The sequence below is a fragment of the Solanum lycopersicum genome, chromosome 7, assembly GCF_036512215.1.
Source record: "Solanum lycopersicum chromosome 7, SLM_r2.1".
NCBI classification, from domain to species: Eukaryota; Viridiplantae; Streptophyta; class Magnoliopsida; order Solanales; family Solanaceae; genus Solanum; species Solanum lycopersicum.
Window position 1 is genome coordinate 67695330 of NC_090806.1, and position 12857 is coordinate 67708186.

Below are 12857 nucleotides of genomic sequence, written 5' to 3' on the forward strand. Positions count from 1 at the left end.
AGGGCAACTTTACTCAACCCATATATAGACAACTAAAATGGGAATAAGTTTATCCCAAAACTTACCCAATTTTTCAAGTACATGGGATATGTTTCAGATTTTGAAGATTAAATTTTAGATTAAAAATTAACTAATTTGAGAATAATTAGTATATCAAATTTGGTGATGTATCTTATTGGCAAACCAAAAGACTTATTAGAGCTCATTGTAACAATACAGATGTTATGTTATATTATAAGTTATTTATTATCGTATTTTGGTAGAGAATATTTTTATGGAAAATTTGATTGTACGGAGATTTTTGTATTTTAGGTGTTCAAGCACATAAAAAACGAAATCGTTTGTGGCTTTTACCTTTCGTTAGAATTGAAACTTAAAATCAAAATTTTCAAACTATTTCATTGACTACTAAGGAGTGTGTGTATTTCATGTGAATAATAATATACAAGCATGCCTTACATTGAAAATGCCAGCCATCCTAACTATGACCTAACATGGACAAAATAATGATATTGTTCGTGAATAGAGTTATCTAATATCACGTATTCAAAATGACTTAGAGTTACTTGATTTCTATACAAATAACTAATAACATACTCGATAAAATAATTGTTTGAGCAAATTGATTGATATTTTTTTTAAATGATAGGAAATAGACAAACCATAGAAAGTGACAAGAGCAACAACCCCCCCTTAAGGGAGTAATTAATTCTATCAAAACTCTGACACTACACTTCTATTCACAAGACCTACCACGTCATTCCATTAAAATTTGTGTACTTGTGACAAGCTGGAAATTTAGAATCTTTATGTTAAATGACCATATTACCCCTATACCTTATGATTGAGAGAGAAAAAAATAATATACCGTCAAATCACTCTATAACGATGTTATATTAATATAACAGAATATTAAAAGGTAAAAAAATTGAGAAATTTTATTGATAGAATAGTTGAGCAAAGAAACATAGTATCAATAACATCATCATATTCATCCTTCTTTCACTAAACCATAAATAGCCACCCCCCCCCCCCTTTTCCTTAAAACCCAAATAGGCCTCCTCCAATGGTTTTTGTATATATATAATCATATATATACATGTTTATGATCCTCATCCAAAGCCAGCCACTTGTTCATCTCTTTAAAATGGCCATAAAAATCAATTTTACAATGTTCACTATTTCTCCTTCACAACTCAAGTTTTATACTAGGGAAATGTAACCTAATTTTTTTAATTTTTTTTTTTTCATATAATATGAAAAGAGAAAGATTAATGTGGAGGTGGGAAGAAGTAGGAACCAAGACAGCAATGAATGAATAAAATTAAAAGGGAAAAAAGGAGACTAAACTAATCCCTCTGAAGGTTGCTGGCATTTGGCTGCATTGGCTCCTTAATGAGATTGTTATTATGTAGTAGTAGTAGTAGCTCAATTTTGTCATAGGTAAACGGCAAGAATACCGGGTGATTGGAATGATGAGAGAACACGAAGAAGCACGATGACATTGCAATCATGGCACTCAAATACTGTAATGCCTCACCGATGATTCTAACACCTCTTGACTTGGGCAGATCATCTCCTTCACGCGGCTTCCCTTTTTGTAAATCTTGAATGTTGGTACGATTCTAACATTCTCTGCATTAGCAATTGACGGGCTCTCTTCCACATCAACCTTCAACACAGAAGAGGAAATGAATACAAGGCATATAAAACAATCAGAAATCGCAGCAAGACAAGGCATTGCTAAAAGAAATTACCTCAAGAAAATTTATGGAAGGATACTTGGTGGTTAAAGTATCCAAGAAAGGGGATATCTGCTTGCATTGTAGGTTAGATGCTGCTTTGAAATGGACCACAGATGCACCTACAATGTCCAATATAATAATTAATCTCTGAATTGGCGGAAAATGACTTAAGGAGGGTCAAGCTACAAGTGCAGGGGAAAACATACAAGGCGATGAAATCGCAGCTTGAAACTGCTCGAGACCAGAAACTAATTCCACCTCCCCACCAAATTTCATATTGTGAATGTCTTCTCCGCGTGATTTCTTTAATGCAACTTGAGCATGGAATAACGATTCAGCAACCTCGGTGTCATATGGAAGCGCTTTCCTCAAAACCTCATAATCTCTAACAGCTTCAGCCCATCTCTCAAGCTATAATTGATCAACAGTTAAAATTAATTTTACTCAACAACAGGAACAAGCAAGTGATAATATATTAATATTCTTCTAGGAACACACTGACTAGAAAAGATTTTTATATGGCATGTTACCTTGGTATTTGAGGCAGCCCTTCGAAGAAGGGCTTTAGTGTAGTGTGGCTGGAAAGTGAGCGCTCGATTGCAGTCATCCACAGCTTTTTCCCACTGCCCGAGTTTATACCAGCAAGCTGCTCTATTACAATAGAGAACTGAATTTGACGAATCACGCCTGAGACCTTCCCCATAAGCAGCACATGCTTCAGTATACCTTTCGGATTTAAATAGATCATTGCCACGGGTACGAGCCCGTCCCACCGACCTTGTATTGTTGAGAAAAACTGATACTTCAATATTTCGAGGATCAATATGTCCAGCTCGCTCTACTGAACTGATTGCACTTTCAAACCTGCAAGTATCCATGATCCAACTTCTCTTACTCCCCCACAACCTTATAAAAACTTAGCAAATCATTCTATACTGACCTTCCCATAGCCAGGTCAATCTGAGCTTGAACAAAGAACACATATGCCTCTGAAAGCATCCCAAAAATTTTTGACTCTGGTGATCCACCAGTAGATGGTTCATGCTTCCGAGTAATTGATAAGCTCAACTCTGCATCCTCTACTTGATGTAGCTTCAAAAGAGCTTCTGCTCTACAAGCAAATAACTGTAAAATTCAATTTCAGTAATTCAGTACCAGCATTCAAACTTGCATGCATTATTTTCTTCCACATTTGGATCACTAGTATTGCTTTACCTGAGGAGACGCATCTGCTCCAGAAGCAATGGCTGCATTGACTTCTCTTAACGTACGTGTCCAATCACCAACTCTTCGTGCGTCAGTGAATTTGACAATATATTTTTCCACTGCTTGCAACTTCTGCAACTCAGCTTGATCTGGCTGATGTCCTTGGAAACAAATGTGACTTCTGGCTTTCTCAACCTGCCCGAAACTGCAAGAATTAGATTGCTTACATCACAATGCAAAATAAGCAAGGTGAATTTTAAGAACATAATTCAGATAAGGACGCGACACACATGATGCTGAAACAAGCATGTAACTGGGAATTCATGAAGAAAATTATGTGTTCGATAATAGAAGTGTTATTGGAAAAACTATCAACATCTAACTAGAGGTACATTCATTGGAAAAGGAATAGAATTTAACTATTAAGCTGAAGTCCAATGGAAATAAAGATGACTAGAAACACACTTGCCCTGCTAACACCCATCGCATTAATGCAAACAAACGTCATCATAACACATAAAACTTGAACTAGGATGATGTTGCTAGCGATTACTAAAGATAATCAATAAACCACAAAGTAAGCCACTACAGCAATCACAATTAGATTGAACAATAACATAGTGTTTCCACCGCTAAGAACCAGGAAAAAAACAGTTTTGAGGGGTAAAACAACAGGAAAAATGGTGGAAAGATAACCCTTGAAATAAATGGGTTGTCCTGTGAAAAATGGGCAAACACAAGGAATAAGTAACAGTGAAAAATAAAGAAAAAATTGGGGAAACATAGGGAATAAGTAACAGTAATATGTCCAGTACAATCCAAAAGAGGCCAAACCATCAACTCCAGATCGGCTAAAACAACTAGATTTGGCAAACAAGAAGATGCATCCCCCTTTGCACAAGTGAAGATCAAATCATCAAAGTTCATAAATTTTGTTCTTTTTATAGAGCAAATCACACACAGGAATTTATAAACTGTAGCATTAAACATGTATAACCCACAAATATAATCACACATTGCGAAGATTTATGCTAATCAACAAGCAAAACATTCATAAACATTATAAAGATTCAGACTTTATTCAACTTACCTAAGTAACAAAGATCCCAATCGATGGTGTGCTCTTACATACGATGGATCCAACCTAATGGCTTCTTCACACTCCCTCACCGCCTCCGGTAACCGCTTCAGACCGATCAGCGCAGCCGCCCGGTTACAATGGTAAGCAGCATTGCCTGGAGAAATAGCTATAGCTTTATCATACAGATTTAAAGCTTCAACGAAATAACCCTTTTTGTAATTCTCATTTCCTAATCTCTTCAACTCCTCTGGATCAGTATTCAACATTCCTCTTTTCATTGTGTCTCCAGCCATTACCCCTCTCAAATTCGCCGTCTGTGTAGCACCGGCGTCAACCCCACCGACAGCACCGCCACCAGGTTTTACACCGGTACCTCCACGCATTATACTTCCGTGACCGTAATAACCCGTTCCAGAACCTAAAACGTCAGTCTTCGATGACTTACTAGCCATGCCGGTCTTCAAAATCTTCCCGGACGGACAGATGTTCCCGGTGGGAAGCACATTTAACGGAGGTGAATTTACAGCAATGCCACCACTGGAATAAGACCGCGCGTGACCTGGCTTAAACCCACGCGCCTTCGGTGAGCTCTCCACTGAACTTGAAAGCTCACCGGAGTGACTGGATTCGGACTTTTTCCGACCCAAATGAGATCCATTCCGACCCGATACCGATCCAGATCCAGATGAATTAGAACTGCTACTAGTAGTTGTTGTAGTAGTCGTAGTCGTCGTCGTCGTAGTAGTAGTAGTAGCGGTGAATCCACGCGGTCGATTCCGTAATGGAGAAACAGGTGAACCCAGATCGAGTTCTCGAAAATCGGGCTTGTTAATTTCAACTCCATTTCCATCTTCCGCGCAAGTCAATGAGTTCTTCAATCGATCAGTTACCCCATCAAGTCCTATTTCCGACATGGGTCTCCCAGATTCCGACATTTCCGAAACCCCTTTCAGTTCTTTGGCCGGAAAAAAAATGTGAAGTTGAATAGCTCCCAGAAAACCGATTGTTTCAGTATAATGAACTGAACCTCAACAATTGAAAGAAATCGTATGAAGAAGACATGTAAAAGAGGGGAAAAAATGGGGGAAAAGAAAGAGAGGAACAGAGATGGGGATCTCGTGATATATAAAAGGAAGAAGCAAAGAATGAATGCGAGCGTTGGGAAGAAAGAGAAAGAGAAAATGGAGTTTTCTTTTTTTCTTTATAGATACAAAGATGAAGAAAGAGAAGTAGATTTATGTAGCCTTTTGTTCACTTTTACTTGTCGTATTTAGATACTTCAAAAATTTTATATTAAGAATAAAATACTTTTTAACAAAAATAATTATATGAAAGTTTGAATTCGAAATTTCTTGATTAAGGAAAAATTTAGATTATTACATCAATGAAATTATATTGTATTAACGATGAGAAATCATTTTATATATAACCATCAAATTAATGTGATTTATATTCTAATTTTTTTTATATTTTTATATACGTAACTTTTATCGATAGAAAGCTAATATAATTTTATTTATTTCGATATAATACGATAAATTATGAAATGATAAAAATAAGGAGGTTTTTGTTTGGGTTTGATGGGATGGTGCTTCACGAGACAACCTTGCCTTTGTCACTCTTGTTTTCCTCCATTTTATCTCCCTCATTTACTCTTCTCCTTGACCCCCCTCATTTTCCTCCTCAATAATTTACTACTCCTTGTTTTTGTTTTGTTTCTTTTTTTATATAATATATATATATATCCTTATACGCTCAATCTTTTAAAAAAAATAATATTTATATTAAAATTTAATTAAAATTATATTTATATATTAGAGAGATTTTTTTTAAAGGCTTGAATTTTCTAAATTTAAATTAAGATTTTATATCATTCAGTGTTAATATTGAGATTTTATTCGATTGAAATTTATGAAATGAAGGATCTATCTTTGAGAGTGGTATTTTATGAATATTCTTTATATTCTCAAATACTTTAAACGTATAGTTAAGAATAGAACAATCCAACTTCAAACACCCTTTCTTCTTCTTTTATATTTTTTGTTTTACTAGACTTTTTTCTTAATCATTACTTGAAGCGCGTTAACTCAACTAATTTAAATTCGTATTAGGTAAGCATAATGAAAAGATATATCTTTTTTATTTTAAGCATAATGAAAAGATATATCTTTTTTATTTTAAAAAATATTCTTTGAGGTTAAAAGTAATAGCCTTAATATTTTAGAAGTAAAGAAAAAATCTTAAATTATTTTTTTGGATTATACTTTACCTTTAGCACACACTACACGTAATACAGTAGCCGATCAAGATGATTGAGAAAGATTCGACTGATTAAAATGTTCACATTATAATAGCAGTAGTATAAAGATGGTAAGTCGAAGGACGGTCATAACATTAGACTATTATATTCACTTATCTTTGCCATATATAATTTCAATTCATACCAAGGACAACGAAGGAAAAAATATTCTATATATGTTGAATAGAATTATATTGCTCGATTTTAATAAATAAAGTGGAGTTGAAAATAATTAGCAAAATTAATATAACTTGTATAAAGTATTTACGTCAATTCATATTAATATCAATACTATGATTGAGTGACCTCACGAGGTAAGATTAAAAGTTGATTTACGGTTCGATCATATAATTTAAAAAAAAAACATGAAAAATCTGTATTTTAACTATCATATATATCGACTTCTCACATCAAAGAATCTCACTCTTCTTAGCGCTCTTCTTCAACCAACTTCTCATACAAGAAAAGTAAAGTATTATCATATATATCATTGTAGTTCGAGTTCTTTTTATCTCAATTTTATACATGAGATAATTTTTCAGTTATTTTGACCTAGATATATATTTACATAAAAAATGTATTAAATAAAATATGTAATCTCAAGCTAATGTACCGATATATATATGAAGTTTGTATCTTAGAATTTATAACTCATAAATTTTAAATTCTCAATAATACCTCTAGGATGAGAATCTATGCATATTAATTATTTTAAAAGTGATAAAAGTACGTGTATATATATGTGCAAACATATAATATGCATTATTGGTATGATAGTAAATCTTACCATAAGAAATGTTACAGGCTTTTTCTTTAATGGTCCAACTGTAACTATATTGTACCATTGTGGGCACAAACATAACATCATGCATGTACTTCTTTTATCCTATGTTTGGATTTACCTCTAATTAATTAACTTCAACTTCTTCTTTTTTTTTAAAAAAAAAAAAGAATAAAAAAATTCATGGTCTTATCCATCTATCTTAAAAACATGCCTTGTAAGAAAAAGCTTTGCACAATATTATTTTAGTTAATATAATTTAACAATTTTTATTTAGTGTTCGATACACGTTTTAAATAGGAGGAGTAGTGCTTTCTATTAAAGATGTAGTGTAGTAAATGGAGTTACTATTTAATTAATCAGAGATCACAAGTTTGATCGATGGATATGAACATCTTTAACCTAAGCATGGGTAAATAAATTATTCTATTAGTTATCTTTTAGTATCTAACAGTTTGTGTATTATGTTATATAAGAGTTAGGACGAGTGTCTTTTGTATTTTGTTGAATTACACATAAATATTTTTCTGATAATATTTATTTATTTTACTTACCAAACATTAAAAAGTAGGTAAAGAAATTATTTTATTTCGCAAGAAAACACATTATTCAGAAACATCTTTTATTATACATGAATAAAATTAGACAGGATTATTACCCATATGGATCAATCCAAATTCATGTCTAGAAAAATTATTTATATAATTATGTCATGTGTATTTGTACATGTGATATTATAATCAATAAAAGGAAAGACACAATTATTGAATTTATTTTTTTAATGAAAAGTTGTATTTCTTCATACTATTAAACTAAGTGAAACTAATTTAATGACTCTGCGAGTATTTGATTAAATTCTTCAGTCAAGAACACACCCTAAGTAATAAAATTGTCAATCACATAAACTTTATAGTTGATGAAACAGTGAATTATATAATGATTTAATTCCCTTTGCAATTCAACTTTTTTTTTCTTCTAAACATCAAATTTAGTGTTAGCACTATTTTTGTGTAATCAGCTTTAATTTACTGCACCAAATTTTACACCAAAAGAAATATATTTTTTCTTCATTATTATATTATTATTTTTTATTTCATAAAATAATTTCTTCCTAAAACATTCACCATATATAATTTCTAGTGAATGTCAATTACTACTTCGTTGAATGATTATTATCTTCGGTTATTTTTGTATATTATATTAGTTGTTTAAAAATTTATATGTTTGCATTTTTATTTTTATGAAGGTTAATTTAGCTCTATCCAATTATAATTTATAGTAGAATTAACATAATTTTATCTTAAATTTTTTTTATATATATAAACTAATTTATAAAAAGCTAAATTTTATATCTAAAATTAATATTATAAAAATTATTACATAAGAAATAATTGAATACACAAAAAATTTAATTAAAACATATAATGTATATAATGTTAAATTAAATTTTTGTATAATGAAATAACAATATTTAAAAAGTGATTTGATGTGATGAATAATGTTACATCAAATTAAAATTAATGCAAATTAAAGCTGAAAATACAAAACTTTTCACTAAATTTAAAATTCGATGTAAAATTTGATTTTGAGTTAAAAATTGTCTTAATCATAAAGGACTGATAACTTTTTATAGCTTGACATCTTATATTCAACAAAGAAAACATAAATTATTAGACAAACAATTATAATATCAATCTATTGACATGATATAAATTACTAATGTTTTAAAGATTACGCATTAATAAAGCATCTCTACTCCATCATATCATAGGGTCCATATTTTTATAAAGAAAATATAATATATTTCCAAAAAAAAAATTAAAAGAAAGAACAAAAAAACTGAATTTGCTATGTAATTTGGAGACAATGAGTCCGTTAATTTATGTTGTTAACAGAAACCTAACCAAGACTTTGATTTTCATTTGGACCCGCGAATTCCTTCCGTCTCAAATTATTTATCGTAATTTTAATAAAATATTAATCTGATTTTATTTCTTTGCCATTTTAGAAGTTCACGGCAAAAATCTAAACGGATAAGTCACAAGTATCTCTAGACTATAATCAAAATCTCAGACATACATCTTAATTAAAATAAGGTTCTATCACCCATGAACAATATTTTTTTGTAATTTTGTACATCTTTTATCTTACATGGCATACTCTCTGACTCCACAAAACTGAGGCGTGAAGGGATATTTGGATGTCACGTAAGTTATAAAGATGCATTAAATTACAAAAAAAAATAAATTAGGGGTAATAGAACCTTAATTTAATAAAAGTGTATCTCTAAAATTTCGGTCATAATCTAAAAGGATACTTAAACATTTTTCTAAATCTAAATGAGGATAAAATAGTCCAAATCTTATTAAGTCTATTTATTTTAAAGAACGTGTAAAAGAGAAATTCTAAATAATTTGAGAAACAAGAGAATTATATTTTCCTTCTTCAATTATCATTTTTTTCATAATCTTTTTAAATTTAGTATTGTTACTACTTTATTCTTTGGTGGTATAGAAAAAAATATACAATAGGATTACTTATAAAATAATTTCTTAAATTAAAAGAAAATATTAATTACATTAATAATTAATTAGTTTACATTATCTAATTTATCTAAAGTAATGTATAAATATTTTCTTTTATTCGATTTCTTATTCTCACTTTCTCATGGAAGCCTAGGAATTGGGATGGCCATTCAAATTACCAAGTTGCCCTTTTAAGTCGCACATAATTTCATTGTTAACCTTCATTACAACCAATGATTAATGCGAAGAGAATCGGAACTTAAGATTTAAATTTTAGAGATAGATTTTTATAATTATAATGTAGGGAATCATTCCCTCGGCAACATAATGAAGTGGAGATAGTTAACCAATTGCGTTATTAAGATTTTCAAAACTAACTAAATTCACATTTTACTATTTGTAAATTTTTTAATAAATATTTACATATATTATGATTTTTCTAACTGAATCCTTCATATACATTATGATTTTTTAATATAAACTAAAAAGATTGTCCATAAAGTTTATATAACATACTCATGATAAGTGCTAGTTAGAACTTGATTAAACGATTTAATCATTATTTTTATTGTTATTAAAAATACACAACCCTCTTCTTCTCGATATAAAAAGATATACGAAAAATCTCAAAAATACGTATCACCTTTTCCATCTCACTTTGTATCCAACTTTTGACCAACTTTGGTTCAGTGAGCTAGCCAAGTATTTATAACCACAAACTAACGGTGGAAAAGTTCCACTATAGTTACAAAATTCATCATTTGAAAACATTGAAAAAATAATATTAAAACCGAAAAAAAAAAACAATTAAGAGGACAAAATCTTAATAAAAATAAAGATTTTTCTCAGAATAATTAACTTATGTCAACTTCCTAATAAAAACTCTAATTTTGTCCACTATAAATTGTGTCATTTTTCTAAAAACATATATTATATTAAAGTTGTTATATATTTATTAACTCGATTGAAAATAATAAAATTATATCATAAACAAATATTTCTCTTCTATAATTGTGTAATTTTTTTTTAAAAAAACTATTGTAACATATATTATATTAAAGCAGATACACATTTAATCACTATATCAAAAATAATACGATTATATCAAAAAATATTATGTATTAACAATTTTGTGTGATTTGTAAACAAAATTTAAAAATTTCATACTCGAATTCGTATCGAAAATAAAATGGGAAAGTAATTATGACTTTATATTATAAAATTAAAAAAAGTTATTCCACGTGGCCAGTTATGAGCTCGAGAGAATGACGTGGAAATGTCCACGTCAAATATGTCTAATCAAATCCTTTTAACTTGGCATTTACGTGAAATCCACATTTAAACAAGGGTAATATAGTAAAGTTTTCGATATTAGTAGCTGGCCATGTGCTGGATAGTGTATTTTTGCCAGCTGGCCCCATACAGGAAAAATGAATTTCTTAGGTGTTTACAGTGTCATCCAGCTAAGCAGATAATGCGAAAAAACGACACCGTTTATTACGTGCTCGATATTCGATATTTCATTCAATCAAAAAAAACTCTTTAATACAAATTGTTACGAGTGTTTGGTCGTATTAATCTTACTAAGAAAGTATAAAATCTGAAGAAGTAAGTTGAAGCAGATTCGATATCTACTATACAATATGTAAAAAAAAAAAATCATTTTTTTAAAAATACTTTTGATTGTTATTACTTCCTTTCATTATTTTTTTTAAAAATAATTTAATCTTAAATTATTTTCTAAAGATAAATAAATTGTACTTTGGTACTATATATAGAGGATAAAAATCCAGTTATTTGATGGAGGCGTAACGTTTAAGGCTAACAATTGAGACAGCAGGAAGTGACAGAGTCGTGGAATGATGACCTGGCAATCTTCTTAATCCATGCCACATCATCAATAAGTAAATATATCGCGATATTAGTTAATTTCGAGATTATTTGTATTATCTCATATTAAAAGTGAAATAAAGTAATTATATAGGAAATCGTTGTTTATCTTATCACCCATATCAAAGAATCTCTAAGACAGATGAATTAATCTAAAACGCTTCTTTTGGTCTTCTCATCAAAAATAGTTCATAAACATTAATTGTTGATGATTATTGTGAGGTATTGAAAATAGAAATAAAATATTGAAACCGATAACAATTGGTTATTCTATTAAAAAAAATTATAATTTGAAGATTACATAAAATTGTAAAATATATGATCAAATCAACAACAACAAAAAAAATTTATAATCTATAAAATCAGGTGTTTAAGTGATCTAGCTTATAAGTTTAGCCAAATATTGTTAATAAGTAAAATTATATTAAAACTTTCATAATTTTAAATATGATATAAATTTATTTATTCTAAATATACCAATTTTTATTTAATATGTGACGTGGAAGTAAAAGAAAAGGTGATCACATGGTGAAGAACTTTACAAGAAAAGAAATAGAAGTGTGTGATTTGGCAACAAGGTGGCCATGTGTACCCCATGCTGCTTTTGGGCCACATGGTCCTGAGGTGGCTTACAGCTGGAATTATGCCAACGTGGCATCTTCGATCGATCGACGGAATAAGAAATAATATTTTTGAAATTATTAACTTATATCGTAATCGTAAGACTAGTCTAGCTCATGTTGAAAGCGAGATGATATTTCCGACATAAAATACTATAATGATAAATATATTTTCTTTAAAACTTTTTTCGCAATGATGAAAAAATTAACAAGTATTGAGAATTAATTTATTTCTTGATCCTATTTTTTGAATTGTATATAAATACTAGTTTAGAAAATTTATGATTTTCTCTTTTGTGACAATGGATTTAATAATAATGATTTGTATCATCTAATATATACATCGAACACATGTTTTATATTATATCATGCTTATCCCATTATAATTAGATTAAACTAAAAATGTATGAAAAGTATTTTTTTTTAATATTTTTTGTTTGGTATTAAATATTAATATTTGAGTCTCGATAAAATTTGAAATGTGTATTATAGGACTTAAACGGATAGTTTTTTCAATATTATTTAGTTTATATTTAGAGTTTGAACATAAGACTTCTGATTATCATATTGCAATGGTAAATGATTCTTGCTTTATTTTTTTTTTCATAACGAAATTTATATCATTAAACAATCGTATTCATGTTTTTTCAATTTAAATTTTATTGGTGGAGATTAAAATTCACTTTACCCGGAATCAACCATTTTTGTTC

General features: G+C 29.7%; 1 protein-coding gene across 1 annotated transcript; it reads right to left on the reverse strand.

The window, feature by feature from the left end:
- Positions 1 to 912: 912 nt before the first annotated feature.
- Positions 913 to 5480, reverse strand: LOC101266241 (TPR repeat-containing thioredoxin TTL1). The gene is made up of 7 exons (XM_004244218.5): positions 4042 to 5480; positions 2961 to 3156; positions 2686 to 2870; positions 2276 to 2609; positions 1952 to 2156; positions 1758 to 1864; positions 913 to 1672 (listed from the first exon to the last, which is right to left on the reverse strand). Exons 1-7 carry the CDS (start codon positions 4965 to 4967, stop codon positions 1520 to 1522), a joined length of 2106 nt encoding a protein of 701 aa, XP_004244266.2. The 5' UTR covers positions 4968 to 5480; the 3' UTR covers positions 913 to 1519.
- Positions 5481 to 12857: the final 7377 nt, after the last annotated feature.